This window comes from Falco rusticolus, chromosome 14 (assembly GCF_015220075.1).
Source record: "Falco rusticolus isolate bFalRus1 chromosome 14, bFalRus1.pri, whole genome shotgun sequence".
NCBI classification, from domain to species: Eukaryota; Metazoa; Chordata; class Aves; order Falconiformes; family Falconidae; genus Falco; species Falco rusticolus.
The window spans coordinates 2,905,691-2,927,546 of NC_051200.1; the positions used below are offsets into that span (position 1 = coordinate 2,905,691).

Sequence of the window (21,856 nt, forward strand, 5' to 3'; positions counted from 1 at the left end):
ATTGCTGCACCCATACAACCATAGAATAATTTAGGTTGGAAAAGACCTTTAAGATCATCAACCCCCATCGCTCTGGGATGGACAGGTTTGCCAAATACAACTTTTCTCCTCCCGCCCAGCAGCAGGACCAGCAAAGCAGCCAAACACATTCTGCTGTGAAGGTCTGGATCTGCCATGGAAATAGACTCCAAAGGGAGGTGCAGGGCAATGTAAAAGGTTACAGGGTTTAAGCACCGAGAGGGAGGAAAAAGGTTATATAAAGTTTTACAGGCCAGAACAAAGACCTCAAATATATTAAAAGAAAACAAACATAGGGATGAAGTCAGACATGAACATGCCTCAAGGTTGGTTTGGACTCTTTAAGCAGTTTGGGGGTTGATGGACAGTTTTTAAAGAACAAATACAGGGCTACCCCAACCGAAGGACTTCCTATGGGGAGATGTGGGGCTGGAGTCGGCGACCCAGCAAAGAGCTCCTGACACAGAAAGTGTGGGAACCACTTCATGAATGAAGTCACTGAAATAAAAGTTAACATTTGTGTTAAAGACTCCATTTCAGATTGAACTGTACACCTGCAGCGCAAGACAGACCACGGAGCTCGAGGGAATGGGGAAGACTCCACCTTTATCCAAGAGCTCTCCCCACGGAGTGAGGCTGGAGTAGAATCCCGACCTGACGCACGCTTGGGGAAGCCACGACTTTCCTCCGCGCAGAACAAGAGCATCACTCGCGGTGCTGCCAAGCATCGGCCCAGCTGCGATCCTGTGATCCTGCTACCCACCGCCCGCCGTGGCACCCAAAGCGCCGGGCGCTGCGTGTTCCCGAGCTACACATCACCTTCCTACCCCTTCCCTTCCCTCCATGCCATTACGCTCCTCCCGGGGAACGCCTCCCGCTTCCTACTCGAGGAACGGAGTTGAGGTGAGGGAAGCGCTGACAACAAAGATAGCTTCCCACGCCCTAAAAAATTTCCTTCCCACTCAAGTATTTGCACGTACATCAGCTACTAATTTTAGGACCAAGCTCTTTGCCGTACGTGAGAGCACCTCGTGCAAGCCGAGTGGGTTTCTGGGGAGACTCAGCCCTGACAGCCCCAGCACCGATGGGCACCCACAAACGTCACAGCGGGACTCGAGAGACAACTTGCCGACACTGCTTTGGTATCCCACGTTAGCCACTGATGGATTTACAGAAGTCTGGGACATCGTGAGATTTATTGCTTCAGTTTTATGTACTAAGGAGCAATAAATTCTTCCGAGAAGTTAACTCTGTACCATTCCAGCTCTTCCGTTTCTGACCAGCCTCAAGGAAAAAGGTGTAGAGAGGAAATAAATCCCTACCACATCCACCATCGTTTCCTCCAGCGCATTCCCACCATAAGAAGAATCAACTCAAGGAGTGATGATCAAGCACAAAATGAACACTTCATGCATTTTATTGAGTCTATTGAAATTTGCATTATGACATCTTACATAGGGAACACTCCTCCTAAATGTTAGCTATCAAATCTGGTCAGACTGTTGTCCAATGACCTCAGAGTACCATTTTGTATTAAACAAGTCCAGCATAAACAGATGTAAAGCACTGTACAAAAAAAATTAAAAAAAATAATAAAAAAAAGGAAACCTGTTACATTCTCAGGTGAATTCAGGGCTTCCCAACCAACAGCCTTACTAGCAGATAATGAAATTCAGGAAGGAGTCTCAGGTATTTTAGCTTAAGGGAACAAAACCAGATAAAACAACCAAAACAAATTCAATGGTATGTTTCCCTAAGAAAAATAAAAATAAAAATAGATGCCTCAAATCAAGAGGTTGGGAAGCCCTGGTATAACAGATGCACACTTTTTTTCTTTTTTAACACAACTTGTATGTACTTGGGTAAGTCACCACTGATTCTGTCTCTTCACTCTCCTTCTTCCCTCCCTAGTCAAGGACAAACAAACAAAAAGCCTAGTGTACGTAAGGGCTGGAAATATTTCTGAATTTGTTATAAATTCCCTGAAGGTGGCTCCAAGCCAAGCCTCATCCAAAGCACCTCCTGCTGGAGAAGGCAGCGGAGCAGGCAGATGCCTGTGCACCTCCTCAGCTCCACGCTCCCGTACAGACCCTTCCTCCAGCACCGCGGATGACTGATGAGAAATCCCAGACACCAGCGACATGAATGTACACGCTCCCGCAAAGGATCCCAACCAAGAGGTAAGGCTGTGGCTAAGCCGGCAGGACGCACTCTGTGCGGCAGCGCGACGGGGAAGCTGGCGCCGGCAGACTCGGCACCCCCCTCGCCGCGCTGCTCCAAGCCCAGAGCGCGGTGGTCGCCCCCAGCTGCATTCCTCTTCGCGTTATTATGAGACCACCGGGAACCTCCTCTTTGTGTAGGCGACTATTTCAAGATAAACATGGACTGCAGATATACCAGGGAAACAGTCCCTTGGACTCCCCGCATTTGCATAATCCAGACAAGTGAGGGGAAACTGGAATGACAGTCATTATGGTCCATTGTGCCAACTTCGGTGGGAAATCCATTCGTTGGCAAGTTGACACAATGGACAATTATGGCTCCTTCAAAGCCGGTAAGGTATCACGGCGGTGCAGCTGCCAGGCCTGCGCATCAATATTTCTTGCTAAACTTTTGAGTCATTTCTATGCCTGCAGTACCTACACTAATCAAATAATTTCTAAAACAGGTCAATTAACTGCCTACAAGTCCTCTGCAAAAAACCCCAACTTGTTCAACGAAATCAAAAAGTGCACGTGAAAGGGAAATCTAACAAACAAATGACTCTTCACAGTCTTTTTAATGGATAAAGCCCCAATTTAAAAAAAAAAAAAAAAAAAAAAAGCATCCACCACTCTGTATCGCTTCACAATCTGAGTCAAACTATCAAACACACTCTTACACAAAAAATGCTGTGCATTCTAGGTTTTGGCCTTGTGACTGCTGTAATTGCTCTGTGCAGAGGCCCTGCGGGTACAGGTCTGTCCTGGCAGAAAGGAACGAAGCTCACACACCGGGCAGATACTCACAGCAGGAGCTTGGTAGTTCGCAGCTTGCAAAAGCCACCACCACAGCGACTGAGGCAGGCAATTACAAGGGACCTCATTCAAAAAATAAAGCAAAGCAACAGCCTTCAATGCAAAAGAAACCGCGCTGCTCCCGGGCTGGGGACAGCCCCGCCGGCGCTGCAGGAAGGCCGAGAGGCTCCCACACGGTGGCACTGCGAACCAGGCAGCTGATGCAACACCGCTGGCTGCCTCCTCAGACTCCCAATTTCTGTACAACCATGCCTTTGAAAATGGCAAAACTAGCCGGTTTAACCCTTCATACAGCTACAAGCACCAGTGAAGTGGCTGTATCCCTCTTGTAATACCAGGAAAGCATAAACTGAGGGAAGTAGTAAGTATAAACACTCAATACCAAAGTGATTCATAAACCATAAATTAGGCTATCTGTGAACCTTGTTAAATTACTCTTTCATATTTTGTTAGCAACTGAAGTGTTAATATCAGCTTTTCCTAACTCCCATCTAACTTTAAAAGAATAGAAATTGAATTACCACAGAGGCTGACAGATGACTCAGCTACATCAAGAGGTCTTTGCCGTATCAGCGATTTAATTTCCACCAACAAACCCCAGCGCCTTCAGCACGCTCGGCATCGGAAAAGGCATATAAAGCACTGAGAACGTTCAAGGTCTCCTGAACTGAGATGAAATTATTTGTTCTTGGTACCATTTGGGAAACCTCCAACATTTTATTAGTTGCTATTGTTACAGAAAGATAAATGTTAAGGCATGCCACTATTAAGCTATAACAAAACTGTAAAGTTGATTCTACCAACGTGAACAGTTACTGGAAACTCAGAACATTAAAAAGAAAGCTATGTTGAATGACACATATCACAGCCGTGCTTCACATTCATTAGCACTAGTGGGCTCCTTTCTTTCTGGTCACCAGCTTTAGTCCTCCAAGATGTACATCAGACTTTCAAAATCTAACATGGTATTCACGTAGAGAGGGGTTTCTTCCTTCTAATTCTATGCTCCAGTAAGTCAGTAAAGCTACTGGAAACCGAAACTGATACCATGTATTTGCTACGTGAACGCTACTGGAAGAAATGCAGAAGTGTCATTTTATTGAGGAAATTTTGGCAGAGCCCAGCACCTGAAATTAAGAGCTAACTTCCAGTTTTACAGTGGTGCATGTCAGAGGGAAAAATTCAAAACCATGAGCTTATTTATTCTTCTGTTCAAAAAGAATACAGGTATTCCCTCTGCCACAACGGCGTGTCCCACCAGGAGGAAAGCAAGCTCCATAGCCAGTCAGGGTTTCCCACTGAACCAAACACAAAATGCACACGCAGAAAAAATCCGGAATTTTGGGACATCGTGGAATCCTTAACTAGCTGATGAGATGTTAGAATGGCTTAGAGCAGAGACTATAGTTTATGCGACCACCACTATAAAACACCAAAAATGTGGTTTAATTAGGAAAAAAAGATAGGCCAGCTTTGGTTTTGTCATCTGAGGAACAAGCAACATTTCCCATATAGCCAGCAAGAGCAGTCCATATCCCTTCCTAACTACTGCCCTGGAGTTGAAGTAAATACTGCTTTCCCTGTTGCACATGTAAGCTAGAGGATAAAAAAAAAAAATATCATTAGAGAATAAAACAAAAGAATAGGTCACTGAGGGTGAAGGATGTTTTCCCCTGACACTGATGAGAGTTTAGGTACTTTTTCCAATTCTCAATTTCAGTATGCCACATATATAATATTAAAAGTATATTAATTTTAATCTGTCCAATCATCTATCCAATGAGACTATTGAGTTCATTGGGTTTTTTTTAATGGTATTCTTAGAATTGGCTACACATTTAAGTGCACTCCCATAATCAATTATGATTTTCAAACAACCTAACACACTAATAATCTGTTTTCCAGTTAATACTTATCTTTCTGTGGCACTTGTGTCACAGGCTACCAACACCACATATATCAGCATGTTCACTCAACAGATCCAGAGGTTACTAACAGTTGAAGCTGGTGGGGAAGAAAAAAACCACACACACCCCGTCAATACTTGTCTGCTGAAGAGTTACACAGCGTTGCCTCAAAAATGGAAAGTGAAAGCTGACAGAAAAACGGGGCGTAAACCTCACTGAACAAACTGGTACATACCCATTTGTGCAACCATACCAAGAAATAACCAGCCATTAGAACAGTTTCTAATTTTTATCGTCTTTTCCTGGTGGCATTACTGAGCCAAAACACTGCAATTATAACATTTAATTTCCATTTTTTTAATGCAATTAAGATGTCTAATTCAACTGGTTTTATATTACAGTAGCTGTTCACATAAATAGTACAGATATGCACTGCTCTTGACAGGTACACAGTTACAAAAGCAGCTCTCTTGTATTAGTTTGCTCTCTGTGTGGTGGGTTTTGTATGAAAAGCATTCTTGATTTCTAAGCATGATACAATTTTAATTCTTAATGCGTTAGTACAACAGTGCATTGGAAAAGTACTGAGCTTCTACAAAAAAGCTTTACAATTTTAAAACAGATTTTTTCTTTTTATTTAAACAAGCATAGGCAATTCTTATATTTCCACAACAAGATAAATATCCCAATTAAGCTAACAGTTCACCCTACAGCGTGCCATAGTGATGGGGAAAGGGCTAACATTAGTGTTATTTACACAGACATGTCCAATATTAACCCAGTATGAAATTAAAAGTATGTTGAAGTGTGCAATTAAATTCAGTTTTCAGATAGTTGGATTTCTTGCAAAAATTCCTCTGCGACTCATGTACGTTTAGCTGGGATGACTTCTTGAAGAATTTCTCATAAGCACAATCTTGAGGACAAAACGTTTATTGGACTGGGATGGTAGGGGCTGGCTGGGTGGGGGAAAGAACTTGATACTCTTCACAAAGAACAAAATATTTTTAAGTGGGTAGATGTCTTTGGACACGTGAAATATAACACCCAAAACTGACTAGATCTTGAAAACTCTAATTAAAGAAATTTTCCAATTTTAAAACTTGAATTGAGAGAAAATGCTTTCATGAGGGAAGATTCACTCCAAGTCATTACTATACACTGAGATACCACTCAAAAAGTGGCCATAAAGGAAATGACTTCTTTGCCCATCACTATCACACTAGCTGCTTGGCCATAAATTTAGATCTCATTTAGACAACACTCTCTCTGTTACCAGAAGCTAAGACTGCTCTGCGACAAATGGGACAAGTGGAATTTTCTGATAACCAGCGATCAATGCAGTGGACATGATACTCGTGTGAACAAGGCAATTTACGGAGCTTGTTGCCTTCCGTGTACTCTGTAATACACACACTACAGGTTTTCAGAGCATCGCTCTCACCAAAATTCCTCATCGCTAGGTTGTCAATTTGTTCTTTGGTGAGTCCTCTTGGTTGGTCATCATCATCTTCGTTTAGTAGGAAAAATTGTGCTAGGCTAAGGAATGGTAGAGAACCACTTTCTTCAAAAGTGACCGATCCCCTTGTATTCCGACCTTCCCGTCTGGCACCAGACGTCGAACCACCTTCATTACCACCTTCATACACCTCCCCTGAGCCAACATCTGTATTTTCATTACTTGAAGTAGCACCACCTCCGTTCTGTGGCTCAGAAGCATCCACGTTCTGATTTGGAGTTGGGCCACTAGGATCTGCATCACTATCACTATACATAAAGTAACTCAGCTCTCCGAAGCCTGTCATTATCTGCCTTAGCATGGTCTGAATAGCAACTGATGTAGTCTCACTCAAGCCTGTGTTTAAGATCCTACGGATAGGAATCCTAATGGTACTGACATAAGTTCTCACTCCAGCCCGTTCTGAACGTGAAAACGTGCGCCTAAACCCTCCCCGTTCACTTTCGTAAGTGACTGTGTTGTTAGGTGTCTGGGACCTGGACCGTGTTCTGTTGGCTATGCTGTCTCTCTGCCGATACTCTCCTGGACGAACTCTTCTCACCTGAAGATCAAGTACTATAGTAGGAGGCCTCTGCCCAGGAGTTGCAGACTCACTGGTGCCGTTAGTTTCTGAAGAACCTGCTGCTTGAGGAACAGGTCTTGCTTCAGGGGTTGAAAACAGAACTGCATTTTCACTTGGCATCTCAGTCCCCACTGTATGCTGCCTTAACGTCACATGCTGCCTAGTTCTAGAGCTTCCCTCAGCTTCATTCACCGAGGAGTGGTCAAGTGTTTGAGATGATGTATTGTGATGAGACCTGCGAGGAGGCTCACTCACTGGATTAATAGGTGACCTACTTCTATCAGTCCTAGCCCGTGTTCTCCGCTGTTCTGGACTCCTACTTCTTGCTCTCCTCTGCCCTCTAGGAGGGGAAGCTTCCTCAGTTGTTAGCTCCTCTGAAGTGCTCCTTTCTGATCCAGGCTGTCTTACAGATGGTGATTCAGACCTTGGAATTTCAGAGTCACTTTGGCTGTTTTCCAAATCCTCCCCACTGGAAGGCTCTACAGATGGCTCATTCTCAGTTTCTGGATTTGTGTTCCCATTATTACGGTTGACATTTATTTCCAAACTGAATCTGAAGTCACCACTATTTGGGTTAGTCCGGCTCACTGCTCTCCAAGACTGGTTTCCTCGTTGCCCACTTCGTGTTGTATTTCCAGTCTGTCGGACTGAATTAAGCCAGTCTATTATAGAATCTCCATTTGAAACATCTTCTGCGGACTCTGCACCTGCGAAAAAGACAGGGAACTACCAAAATTAGAGTACTGAGCTAATTTTGGAGCCATCTTTTCCAAGAACATAATTGCTTGGTTTAACAAGTGACAATTTAGAAGCACATAATCCTACCGAGTGTTATTGTGGTTTCACACATAGCATCACAATTCTTATCTACCAGAGCTCTTTTCAGGGAGCAGGAGTGGACATTTTTTCTAATAGGTACAGATAGGCTGCAGCCATCACATCGCAAAACAAGTCAAAATAACACACATTGTTTATCGTAAGTAAACGGAAAGCCACGTTTCCTGTGTCATAACATCAATATTCTGTGTTTTCCCTTCTAAACAATTAAGTGATCTATCGACCCCTAAATAGAGAACTAAGTTTGTCTTGACCCTTCACTTAAGAACTGCTTTATAGCAAATCTATCTCACTAAAGAATGAACCCCAGTGGTAAGCTACAAGCTTCCTCCATCAATCTCTTCAGAAGGGTGATAACGAAAGCAATACACCATCTTTGGAAGGGAAGAATGGTGAACAAAAAGAGGGATTGCCAAAAAGCATCCCAGAAGGGAGCAGACAGAAAGGCAATCTTAAAAAAAAAACCACAACCCAAACAAAAAACCAAACAAAATCCCCACAAACCTAAATGCAACTTTATCTCGATGCAAGTAGCAGATGTATTATGAGTGAAATCTGTCCCAGACTGACCTCTGCAGCAGATATCAGATATAACGTTCACTTAGTTTTGAAACAAAGCTGACCTTGCACCTGCCTAGGTTTAACTTGTTCCACTCCTGCACTCAAGTTAAGGTCCGTATGGGGTGCTAAAGTTAAGAGTTTTCACAAATACTGTATATACCTCTATTCTCATCACTGTTTTGCTGTGGTGGACCTTCTTTAACTTGGTGTAGCCTTCTCAGCAACTCTTCTTCAGTAATTTCACCTTAGAAAATAAGCAAAATTTTCCAAAAATATTTCCAAATCATATGTATGGCAAGCATTATCAAAAGCTTCTAAAGAAGGCACAAGCCACCGCTTGTCTTTTTTCTAAATAAATCCTGCCATAATGAGACTGCCAAACAGGTTGCTAAGGAGAAGTTCAGACACTTCAGCACCATTGTCCCAAGTAAGCTTTGCTGAAGCTAAAAGATCCAAGTTTCAACCTATTCAAGACAGATGTGCTTTCTGGTTCTGTAACCTCCACAACTTAGCGGCAATTTTCATCATCCGATACCAACTGAATGGCTGTCCAGAGTAAAATATTTAAGGTAACACCTGCACATCACGAGAAAAAAGGCTTAAATTAGTTGAAGTAGTGTTTGAAATTAGAACCGGTTTGAATTAGGTATCATCTTATGAAGAGTCAATTTAAAGCAGGAAGCCAATTGAAAACTGACATAAAAATGCCCACACAGAACCTCACACCAGACTACTTATCCTTGTTACAAACACACCTCACCAGCACAAAATTTTCATACGATGCTTACAAGAGATTACTTTTCGATCAAAAATGTCTAAGGGTCCGTAACTGGAACTGGGTCAGCTCCAGGTGTTCCCACCGAGTTGTGCAAACACTAGACTTTTGTATTTGATGAACCCACATCATCCTAACTACCTCTCCACCAGTCAGGGGACTGCTCAGATTTGGGTACGTACAAATTAGTAAGAATGCATCATGGAACACAACTGCAGCACACAAGCTAAATGGGTGAAACAGTTTCAGGAGAACAAAAAATGACAAATTGCCTACAAGCAATTCTAATAAGATGTACATACACAAGCATTACCTACCTGGTGTTCCTAGCAAATTGTTATCTCTCATAAGCCTGTAGTCCTCTTCACTCAGGTTGTTTACAAACTGATAGAAAGCTTCTTCTCGATCTAACCGATCTAGCTGACTCTGACGTTGTGCTTCTGATTGATCAATATTTCCTTTATCACTAGAATCTGAACTTTCCATCTTGATGAGTGGAAGAGTACCTAAAAAGAAGAAAACAAACCTTCATACAATATAGTGAAATACGGCACGAAATTTAGACATGTTTAACCTGTACTATGCTCTCCATTGTTATCCTTAAATTTTGCGGGGTGGAGGTGGGGAAGAGTAGTTTGCTAATGAAGCTTCACTTAAGATGAGGTGCAGAACCACAGGGATCAAAAACAAAGTACTTCTCAAAGCATGAACCTCTTCAAGAAGTACAAACAAAACCTATGCCCATCATTATCAAATACTCAATAAAGAGGCAAGTGTTAACACATGGAATATCATCAGCTGTAAGCCTTAGTCCATCTTTACACAGTCGAGACTCTGCTTTTTACCATAAAATATTCCTAATACTGCAACTATGCCACAAAGCATGCCTTACAGTGCCATACAACAGTACAGTACATGGCATAAGCCACCCTTGACCATGTTCTCCAACACTAAAAGAACATGGGATTATACGTTCATCCCTTCTGCCTGCTAGAAGAAACGTCCTCTTCACCATTCAAATGAATTTTAACAGAATGAAGGGGTTATGAAGAATTCAAATATGGAAGACATAAGATGCTATGGAACACTATGTGTGCAACAAACCAAAAAAGCCCATTTGTTTCCTCATGCACTGGGCTTGCATGGTGAGGTTTTGGTAGCAGGGGGGCAGGCTACAGGAGTGACTTCTGTGAGAAGCTGCCAGAAGCTTCCCCCATGTCCGACAGAGCCCACACCAGCTGGTTCTGAGATAGAGCCACCACTGGCAGAGGCCGAGCCCATCAGTTACAGTGGGAGCACCTCTGGGGGAACACATTTAAGAAGGGGGAAAAAAAGTGCGCAAAAAAACCTGCAGCCGAAGAGAGCAAGGCCATGCGAGAGCATCAGTGCTGCAGGCACCTGGGTTGGGGCAGGGGGAGGCGGGGTGGGGGTCCAGGCACAGGAGCAGAGATCCCCCAGCCCACAGAGGAGCAGATACCTTCCTGCATATCCACCAGCCTGGGGAAGGCCCCACAAGAGAGCCGGGGGATGCCCACAGGGGGCTGTGACTCGTGGGCAGCCCGCACTGGACCAGCTCCTGGCAGGGGAGAGGAGCCCAGGCTGTCCTCCTCTGGCTCACAAGCTTTTCATTATATTTTCTCTCCCCTGCCCAGTGGGGAAGGGGAGTGACAGAGTGGCTTTGGTTGGCACCTGGTGTCCAGCCAGTGTCAAACCACACCTCAAAAAAGGAAAAGGATTTGTAAAATCAACTTTAGTTTCACGTCAAGAGAAGAATTTGCTTCCAAGTTTTAACTTTTACTGAATTACTGATGTTGATGACTAAAATTTCCAAGACAAAATTCCACGGTGTATATGTATACCAAGGATAACTACTGCTATAAGGAGCAGTCTTCTACATTGCATATTTTTTTAATGTGATCTTCTCCTTCTATTGTTTTTTACTCGGATGAGATCCTCAACAATGTCTCTTTCTCAAAAAAAAAAAATTAACCTATGAATGTCATATCTATATTTGATATTGTAACAAAATATATGCAAATGCAGGAGACATTCTGGCACTATTTGTGCCATGCAAATATATCAAATGAAGTTAAAATAATAACTAGTTTCCTTAATCACCATGCCTCCCTATTCACAACATCAAGAATTTTCCTGTACAACTGGTAGAATCTAGTTACTCAGAGAGGTGATTAGCAAGCTAATCCTCTGCATGCTAAAAAGCTCTGCAATAACATTCCCCATCAGAAAACATTCCTTTCATTTAAACCATACTTCATGTGACATGAAAATACTGGAAGAATAAAGCTTTTCTGCTTCTCACTGGAAAATTTCCAACACTTAGACATCTGTCTAGTGCAAAAAGCATCTTTTTTTGGTTTGTCAGCACAGCTGTCAAGTCAAGACTGCCCACAGTTTACATTAGTGCTTCTCCACAGAAGAGCAGCACTGCATGATCTCCAAGGGTAGTTTATTTCAGCTGCTATTGTGAAAATTAAAGTGCACTGACAACCTCAGTGTGTAACAGTAGAAAAATTCCACAGGATAGGACTTCTCATTATTGCAGAGTTGCAAATTAGAAAATAGCTATTCCAACCCTCTTTGTCTTGAATTCTGATGCAGTAGAACTTGTTTTTAAGTTAGTCATATTAAGGCACAAATGACTTGTTGCCACTCAGTAATAGAGCATGCGAGGCTACTGGTATTATTTGGGTCTGTGAATTTCTGCCATTTTACAGTTACTACCATTTCAAATGGAAGCCTATCAGCTTTCTCTGCATTGCTAAATCTCTGGTGCAATCTAAAGACTCCATGGCCTGTCTGAAGCCCTGCACACGACGTGCTGTCAAACACACCAATAAATTAAACCATTCACAGTAAAAGTTGTGCAATAGCTGCAGCAGGTATGTTCAATTCTGGGCTCAGGCATGAAATCTGTATGCCCTTCAAATCTCAGACATATTTCTAATGAGAACATAGCTTACTTGAAATTCAAACAACTTTTTACAAGCTTTCTGTAGCAGAATTATGACTCCAAGTTACTTCACTTAAATATATATTCATTCTCGAGAAGACACTAGAAATACAAGGACAGCTGCTTTTAAAAGAAACATCTGAATAAAGCCTCAAGTAGAATGAGAGACTTGCATCTAAAATAAAACCTTGAAGGATACATTAGTTCTCTGGGGATAAACACCAAAATCCCAAGCAGCACCTCTTTTTTTAGGACAATGAAACAAAGTTGACAATAAGATTAAGTCTGGAGATGACACCGGGTTAGGCAGGAGTGCTGACCTGCTGGGGGCGGGGGGCTGCCGGGGCACTGGGCTGAGGGGCGATGGCCGAGGCCGGTGGTGTGAGGCTCAGCACCGCTCCGTGCCCGGGGGGACACCAGCCCCAGGCAGCTGGGGGCAGGGGGCTGGGAACTGCCCGGCGGGAAAGGGTCTGGGGGGGCAGCTGGATGTGACCCGCAGGGTGCCCAGGTGGCCAAGGCCAACAGCACCCTGGCTGGTAGCCGAAACAGTGTGGCCAGCAGGAGCAGGGCAGTGACCGTCCCTCGGCGCTGGTGCGGCCGCCCCTTGAGCCCTGGGGGCAGGTTTGGGCCCCACAGGGCAGGGGGGGCACTGGGGGGCTGGAGCGTGTCCAGCGCCGGGCAGGGGCCGGGGTGGGGGCACAAGGCTGATGGGGGTGGCGGGGGGAGCCGGGGGGTTCAGCCTGGAGAAAAGGAGGCTCAGGGGGAACCTTCTCGCTCTCCACAACTACCTGGAAGGGGGGTGCAGCGAGGTGGGGCCGGTCTCTTCTCCCAAGGAACAAGTGACAGGACAAGAGGAAACAGCCTCAGGTTGTGCCAGGGGAGGTTTAGGTTGGGTGTTGGGAAAAAATTCTTCACTGACAGGGACACTACAGCCCAGGATGTAGTGGAGTCACCACCACTGGAGGGATTTAAAATACGTGTAGATATGGCACTTAGGGACATGGTTTAGTGGTGGACTTGGCAGTGCTGGGTTAATGGTTGGACTCGATCTTAAAGGTCTTTTCAAATCTAAATGATTCTATGGTAAGAAAATAAGGAAATGTAGTAAAATGCTAAGAGACAGGAACAGCATAAAGTTTTGTGAAATGTTTTCCCCCAAACAACTGCCACCTTGGTATTTATTGACTTTAAAACACATACACTGTCTCCATAAAGATGGCAATATTAACAGTTTGTAAGCATCAGACTAATTCTGCAACAGCTTTTTTAAAAGAAAATCGCACTATACGCACAAAACATGACATTTGTTTACTGCTTATGCTTTGAAATTTTCCTTTTAACTGCAAATTCTAGAGCTTGCTGGCACCTTAGCTATAGAATGTCTATTTGATTATAAGACCTTTGCTCATTCCATTCCAGAACATGAAGAGGCACCATTCTTGGTCAGGGAATAAACAAGAGCCAAAACAAGTGAAGTGGGGGGAAAAACCCAGATAATCTCCTCTTTACCCACAGACTGATGTACACTTCAACAGGTGATCCTTTAGGAAATACTCAGAATAAGTCAGTCAGTCTCGCTGTTTCCAGGTTTGCTCCTCTCTTCTTGTCCATCATCTCCTATCTTCCCTCTTAAACCATAAAATCAGCTATTGGTCAAGACTGAAAAGATGCTATTGCTAAGAAAAAAGCCTCAGAGGTGGGATCTTGAATTAAGACTTTAATTTACATTAGGAATATTTCTACTAGTGACAAACTCACTGTATTTCCCCTTTGCAAGTTACTGTAACAGATCACGCCAGCTCACTGTACCCCAATTTTAAGCTGTTTAGCTTTGATATCCTAGGAAACCTATGAATCTATATGGGATGTTTACACTGATGGAAAAACAGATGGCACAAACACATAAATGCACATCGATGCTTTCCCCCCTACCTTACTGTTGACAGCAAATGGGACAATACTCTTCAAACTAGAGCTCTGATATTATAACCAGTGAATGGATAATAGGATTTCTACCCCAAGGCTTCTGCTACTTTCTGTCTCTTCACTGTCCACTCAGCTATACGTCCACATTGTCCACTTTAAGCTTTGCCTCCCACCCTGCTGCACAGCACTACATTACCAGACTGAACTTACTAGAATATTTAGACTACTACTGCCTCAGCATGACTCCATAGATCCCATCTGGCTGTACAACAGGATTTCCACAGTGGCACTTACTATGTCATCTTGCTCCTATTTCAGCATGGTAGAGAACACGGCAGAAAACTTGAAAATCTGTCCGTCATTCAGGATTCTGCTCTCAGCTCATGCACTACAGAAAACTGCCTGGCTTAAGAAGCTGACTACAGTAACACAGGGAAATCTGATGAGAGAAAACTAACAGGTATATATTAACACAAGATAACCAACATCTGATTATCTAATAAGCAGCTATGCTTCAACTCTTTCTTTCTTCCAGTGGTTTAGTTCAACTCAAAGGCTTTGTTCTTATCCAAGTTAAAAGATTCAGAATTTCCTTCTTTAGTCCTTCCTCGTCAGCACTGAGTTGACAAAGGGTGGGGAAGGTCATACCTATGAGCAGGAAGTTCAGATCTGTTGGTTGTTGCTAACTTCACCGAGATATTCAGCAATGCAAACCTCTTTATGGGAAAATGGGGGGAGGGGGAGATCACCTAAAGGTTGCACAAAACAAGAGAATCACAGCTAGAATAAATTATTTTCTCTTTTACAAAAAAAAGATATTCTTTAGCAGCTGAATATCCAGACATATTAACTACAGTGAATTCTTAATTGGTGTTCCCATCCTTCCAGGAGTCAGCAAAGTATCTTCCCTGCAGTTATGCTTCAACAATCTCAGAGGTTTCAGAACACAACTGACTAGTTGTCTCTCCACTGCCACTGGAGACTGCAGGAGTAAAACCAGTAAGCCCACAAAAGGTATTGTTTGTTACATTCCTTTATTCAAAAGGAAGTAATGTCATGCTCTTTTGGTACTATATATTCCTTCAATAATGCAAAGTTAAAGTACAAGAAATATTTTACGTTTTCCCTTAAGCCACATCATGTGTAAACTAAATGCAATCAGTCATGAATTTATTACTACTTAAAAACAATCTAGTGGGCCAACAAGGAGTGATAAAACACTTGCCTTGTCCATTTACCTTCAACAGTAACATTGTGTATCTCCACACTGCTTAGCACTTACGGACTACAGAATTCTTCCCAGAGTACTAAGAGACATAAGGCACAGTGATAGATCACTAGCTCTTCCTCCTTCAAAAACGTGTAGTATCTCCTGACATTAGTTATCTGTACCAAATACCAAGACACTACCTTAACCTGCATTTCTGATTTTTTAAATAAAAAATAATACATAAAACATTAGAACTCTCATTAAACTAACCAGGTAAAACTTAGAAGACCTGACAAACTCAGAGATCGCTCATTTGCAGAGTTAAATGAAAAAGCAGTACCTTAAAGTTGTATTATTCATCAAATTTATGGGCAAGTCTGAAATTTTAACAGGACAAAGGCACTGAACTAAACTGCAGAAACAATGCAGATGCTCATGAGCTAGCTGTGCAAAAGAAGTTCTCTCTCAAATTCTCCCCATCTAGGTGTTACCAGTATTTTCAACGTTACATGAGAATTCGTAGTACCCTATATGTTACCTCATGTCCCAGCAACATAGTTAGTACCTTTGTATGAGCAAGAAGAAAAAAAGATGATGGTAATATGAGTTTCATTGATGTGCTCAGCAGAAGGCTAATTTCTCATTTATGATTCATAACCTCATCTTAATTAGGTACTTCAACCAGTAGATCACCTTCCTTCCAGTCTGCAGAAATTATCAAACCCTTCAACTAAAAGAAGTGACTCAGTAGTGGAAGCCAGAAATACTTATTTTCTGGTTTGGTTGTTAGAGATTAACTATTTTTTTTCTCCCTTGCCTTCACTGAACATACCTCAAAGGCACTTTAGCTCTACAGCAGAAGTACAACACAGCTGCCTGTTCAAAGCGCTTTCCATGAACTCTGACTTCAGCAGCTCTAACATACCATCCCGCTTGGCAGGACCAGCCCCAGCCAGCAGTCTCTCCAATTCCATTTCTCAAATGACACACAAACAGCAGCAAGAACAGGCAGTTCTGTTACCCTGGGTTCTTTAAGCGCAAACAGAACAAACTTCCTGTGCAGTATTCATCTGACCCACCCCACCTCCCAAGTACTAGATTTTCCTAGAAGAATTAAAAGTTGAAAAATAGTTTCCATGCCAGTCACTGTCCAATTTCTCAATCCCCAAAACTAGCAGAAAGTAAGACATTAAAGAAACTACATTTTCATCTTAAATATTTCATCATTCAAGTCTGCAAGCTCAAAAGCAGAAGCAAAAACTGTCAGTGAATCCTACCATTAAAGGAAAAAGATACCATAAAACAGTGAAATGAAACAGTTACCTATTTGCATTATACATGGAGCTTCATTATGTCAAGTTTGGTTTCTCTTCTTTTTGTGCAGGTGCACAAGTTTCCTTTTGTGATCACATCGAAGTCTTTGATAGCATAGGTACAATTCACTCATCTACATCTTAGATGGTAACAAGTAACAAACTTTCCTAGTTTTCAAAGTGGCATCGTGAATTTTGGATATACTCTCTTTTTTTCCCCTGCTATTTTTGCTTTATACTGACACCACTCTGAAGAACAATAGATCTATGCTCTTACTAGATTTCTGCTAAACTTACCACAAATTTTAAACACTCAAGAACTCCCTGTGTCCTCTTTGCCTCAAAAAAATATCATGGAACATGTACCACTTCCAGAGAGCTGAAGGAAAATTTTGTCTTCTATGAAGTGTGATGCGTGAACAGCTATAAAATTTAAATGCCAGCTTAACAAGGACTGTTAAACATTGATTCAGCTATTTCACTACACCAGTATGTTTCAAAGCAAAGGCCCTAAAACAAGATGTCATTCTGAACATATATTTTAAACAACAGACAGCAGATAATACTTCTGCAGAACAGTTGCAGAAAATTCCACACGATAAAAAAAAAAAAAAAAAAAAGGGGGGAAAACATTTCAACGGAACCAGCTGTTGGGATGAAGAAGAGAAAAACTCTTAGGTATATCAACAGCTCCTGAGAAGTCAGAAAAGTAAAGAAATCAGGGTACAGAATCTCAAGAGTCCTACAGCATCTAAGGCAGAGTAGCCATCTTACTGCATAAATTCCCAGCTCAAAGAGATCTAGTTAAAAAAGAAACTAATGACAATTTTGCAATGTCATCTTCTGTCTGAAAGGGTAGAGATTAGCAATTCCAGAACACTGAGAGCATGTGGAACTCATGTGGAAGACGAAGCTCTTAAAATAAAATGCCGTAAGAACTGCCAAAATGCAGAGCTTCACATTTTATCACCTGCACTTACTAAAACAACACTTCTCACATACAAATTGAAAATAAAATTAAGACAGTACTGCCTTTTACCCTCAAATTCAGAGGGTATCACAGAAGAGAAAGCTTAGCAGCATATACAAGGTGTAACAAGTTTCCAGCTCTGGAGTCTCATGAAGCGATGCTCTCTTCCTCCAGAAGTGAGCTTCCTGCTAGGTCAGCAAGCAGAATGCCCACTCTGAAGCTCAGAGGAAGAAGTAATGCTGCGCACAAGTAACCAGCATTGACACTGAAAGACAGCAGTATACACAGGACTGACATCCAAGGAAGCTGTACCCATAAAACTACACGATGACCATCATTTAGTGTTCCGATTTCTAAAGAAACAGAACTTATGGTTGGCTTAGTGCTTTCACCAACCAGAACTCACTGAATTTCAATTAAAATAGAAAAACCCATCTTTAAATTTACTACCAAATCTCACTCTCGCCACAAAACTGCCAATACAACTACTACTGAAAGTAAAAGGCTGATAAAACAATGACAATCGCTACAATCGTAACCCACACAGGAATTCTGATACATGGACTTTTGTTGTTGTTGTCTAGTGCCTAACAAATGTAGAAGTGAAAAATAAAGCAAAATTTATCTGAAGTTAACTGTATATCTGTAAGACTAGAATTCCATTACTGATGACACACTAAAGCAGGCAAGCTCAAACATTTTAACAAGACTACATGCATATACATCTTGCATACTGAAATTAAGAGTGCTCTAAGCAAAATGTTTTTAAGTTACAAAATTAAGAGAGAACGTGCGGTTTCCTGCATATTCAGTTATTGTTAGATGATTTTACGAGACTGTGAGCTCCACAGACCTCCTCGAGTAAAAAGCTGAGCTTCAGCACCACACATCAGCAAAAAGTTGCTAGCGAGTACCTCGTTAATACAAACCTGAACAGTTTGAAGCAGATGCGGGCTTGTGCGTTCAAGACCTTAACTGTAGCCAGGAACATGTGCAAAATCAAGATGGAGTCTCTGTGATGCTTCTGGCTATCCCTACTCACCATACAAAGGTCCTAACTAAGTTAATAAAACTGCTACACTGTTTAGAAGTATTCTTTTTGAGATGTACAAGGCCATCATAAAAATATTTTGAAGACAGAGACATGCATGTTTGGGTTTATCCCTTCAAGATTAATTTTTGCAAGCTCAAGCGTTTCTAAGTTTTTATCAAGACTTAGATTATGTCACAAAACCTTGGATAAATATCCAATAATCTTGTTTGGATTTGAATGTTTTAATGCATGGAAACAGAGTTCTCTACAAAAAAATTCAGAACAGCTTAGTAAGGTGTAAAGCTATATTGAATTGGACTTAACTGTAATCATTAGAGTCAAGTATATGAAGTCATAACATTGTGTTATGGCTGTGGAAAAAAAAAAAAAAAGTACACCACCTCCTCTGCAACTAGAAGCATTCTACTAAGACCAAGGAACCTATTTTGATACATTCCTACAGGGAAGAGGAATAAAAGCACAAGTTAAGCAGGTATGTTAATATACAGGTGGTTTGAAAACATTGCCATTTAAGGTTCATGCTATCCATTCCTCTAGAAAGACCAGTGCAAATAAATAAATTTTAAAAGACAGACATATAGTGCAGACCAAACACTTGTAACACTTTTCCAGTACATCTTGGCTTGTCTATGAATTCAGTAATACGGAAACCAAATTTGACACAGATGACAACCACTACATGCTTGAAAAATGCTGGTGTGGTTATTTCAGTGACTAACATTTATGTAGTCAGAATTGCTGATGAGGAGAACAGTGTAGAAGTTATGCTTTAGTGGTCTAACATAACAAGAAGCCCTTAATTTTACAATGTGTGGTGCGTTTTCCCTTGTCAGGAGCAGGCAAGACATAATTCCAAACTGTAATTCTTTTAATTTCAAAACAGTAAACCTGTAGAGAATACAGTCAGTTTAACTGCTAGTGACCACTACAACAAAACTAAGCATCTGACACTCAATTAAGATAATTAACTGCATAAGAAGCAGTCAACTATTTTTAAAAAAAGACTTGACAATTCACTGCAATTAAAATTCAGGGACAAATTGGTGTCAGAGCTTCTTTAGCATTTTGACAATGATTTTCAACTTGAAATTAACTAGTACTGCCAATATGGACAGTCAATAAAATTCAGATGTGTGCCAGTACTACTGGGTTTGAATTCTTGTTTGAATCCTCATTTACAAGCTTCTATCCTCCCAAGAAATGGTGAGATAAACAAAACTATTATTAAAAAAAATATGAATCTGTATTTTTTGCTGTGAAACCTTCTGTCAGACTCCTACTACACACTAAAAATCAAGACACATAACAAACCTTAATAGCTACATTACATATATATATATTTACATACAGCTTAATATTGTTCCCCCCTTAATGCAGATCACTGAAGATAAAGTAACACATCTAGCTAGACTTCACAATGGTTTCAAATCACAGTAAAGAGAATCTTTAAATGCCTACAACAGTATCAAAAAGGGAAGGAGGAACTTCCACAGGAAAGTTAAAGTGACAGAGCAAAGACGACATGATTAACTGGAAAGAAACTAACAGAATAGGAATAACAAACATCACAGGTTTTAACAGGTCACAAGCTGGTCGAGACCCTTACAACAGATACAGTGAGATATGAAGAGTTCCTCTTGCCTGTCTCCCACAACACGGCTTCTTATCTCACGGGAAGAACAGATCGAAAACACCGTCCTGAAGAGCTGCGGTTCCTTAAGTAGACAGTGAACAGTACTGCCAGGCCCACGGTAATATAACTCGCACACACCCTTCACCCCTCCAAAAAAGAACTAGTTTCGATTCCTCCTCCAGCCCCAACAGATACCTGGAAGGTGGGGGTCCAGCAGCCCTGCCCGGGGGGGTGGAGCATAAACCCTCCCCCAGCTCCAAACGGAGGAGCAGGTTCGACCCGCTTCAGCGGGAGGCCCTGCCACACGCCCCAGGAGAAAGAGAAAGAGACCCCAGTGACAGACCCCGGTCCATCCGGAGGAGACGGGGGCCGAGGATCCTCGCAGCGCCCGGGTCACACCCGCGCTCAGACCGCCATCACCGCCCCCAGCTCCATCACGGCACCCCGCTCCGCCTCTGCCGCGGGGCGGTTTCGGCCTCCCGAGCCCGGCAGAGCCAGAAGCCGCCTGCCCTGCCCGGGACCCCGCAGCCCGCACGGCGGGGACCCAGAGCTGGGGCTGAGGGGCCTCGCGGCCCCCGGCTGCCCCCGGCTCCGGGCGGGGGCCGCAGGCGCCGCCGCCTCCCCTGGGCCTGGGCCTCTCCCTTCTCCGGGCCATTTTGAGAGTCCGCCTCCAGCCTCAATACTCACCGCCCGCCGCCGCCGCCCGCCGCCGCCTCCCCAGCTCTCGGTCCGCTGCTCTCCCCGCTCCTCAGCGGGCTCAGTTCTAGCTCGTCCCGCTCCGTCCGTCCCCAAACAGCCGCAGCGTCGCCCGCCCTCCTCTCTCAGGCGGCCATTTTCTGCTCCATTGTTACCAAGGAACGGGAGCCCGGAAGTGGCCACCGACAAACGGAAGTGAAGACGCACGCGCCTCTGCGCAGGCGCTGCCACCGCCTCCGGCGTGGGGGGGTGAGCGCGGCCCAACGAGAGGAGCGTGGAGGACCGCGCGGCTAGAGCGGCCCCAGTGCCGAGGGGGCGCCGCCATTTTGAAGAGGGGCAAAGGCCGGGGGTTGTGGCCGGGTGGTATGGAGGAGAGGTGGCTGCTGGGGGTCTTCACGGCCACCCCTCAGCCCACGGCCTTCTGGGGCTCCGGGGACATGTGGAGTGTCTCAGGGCTCAGCTGTGCTCACCTGCGGTGCTGTTAGGGCACAGCAGCAGTAGGGCCATGTCCCCACAGGAGCCAGGCCTGGCGGTGTGGGGGCCATCTCACATCACCTCATGGTGCGCACAGGGCAGAGGTGCCGGCGGTGACCGACGTTTCCAAAGGCTGAGTTGAAAATTGGCAGTTAGTACTGGTGGCTGTCAGTGGGGACATTTGCCCTCCTAAACCGTGGCAGAGTTTCCTGCCTCATGCTGTGATTTCTTTGCTGCCTAACCTGGTGTTGCGTATTAAAGACAACTGTCACGCCATGCAAAAGCAGAGATCCCGCTTTTCCAATGTGAGCCTTGCGTAACTGAGCACCAGACTTCCCATGTTCTTTAAGGCCTGTTCTTCGGTTATTCCTTTCTGCAGTTCTTCCCCTCTCACCACTGAAACTATAAACGGC

The 21,856-nt window shown here is 43.3% G+C and overlaps 1 protein-coding gene across 4 annotated transcripts; it reads right to left on the reverse strand.

Annotated features, from left to right (window-relative positions):
• Nucleotides 1–1,417: 1,417 nt before the first annotated feature.
• On the reverse strand, nucleotides 1,418–21,142 carry RLIM (ring finger protein, LIM domain interacting). 4 transcript variants are annotated; one of them, XM_037408231.1, is made up of 4 exons: nucleotides 20,961–21,142; nucleotides 9,514–9,702; nucleotides 8,582–8,665; nucleotides 1,418–7,730 (listed from the first exon to the last, which is right to left on the reverse strand). In XM_037408231.1, exons 2-4 carry the CDS (start codon nucleotides 9,680–9,682, stop codon nucleotides 6,196–6,198), a joined length of 1,788 nt encoding a protein of 595 aa, XP_037264128.1. In that variant the 5' UTR covers nucleotides 9,683–9,702; nucleotides 20,961–21,142; the 3' UTR covers nucleotides 1,418–6,195. The 4 variants fall into 4 exon arrangements, with proteins under 4 accessions (XP_037264128.1, XP_037264130.1, XP_037264131.1 ...); XM_037408233.1 differs by lacking the exon at nucleotides 20,961–21,142 and adding an exon at nucleotides 20,282–20,442; XM_037408234.1 differs by lacking the exon at nucleotides 20,961–21,142 and adding an exon at nucleotides 20,247–20,442.
• Between the last annotated feature and the right edge of the window lie 714 nt (nucleotides 21,143–21,856).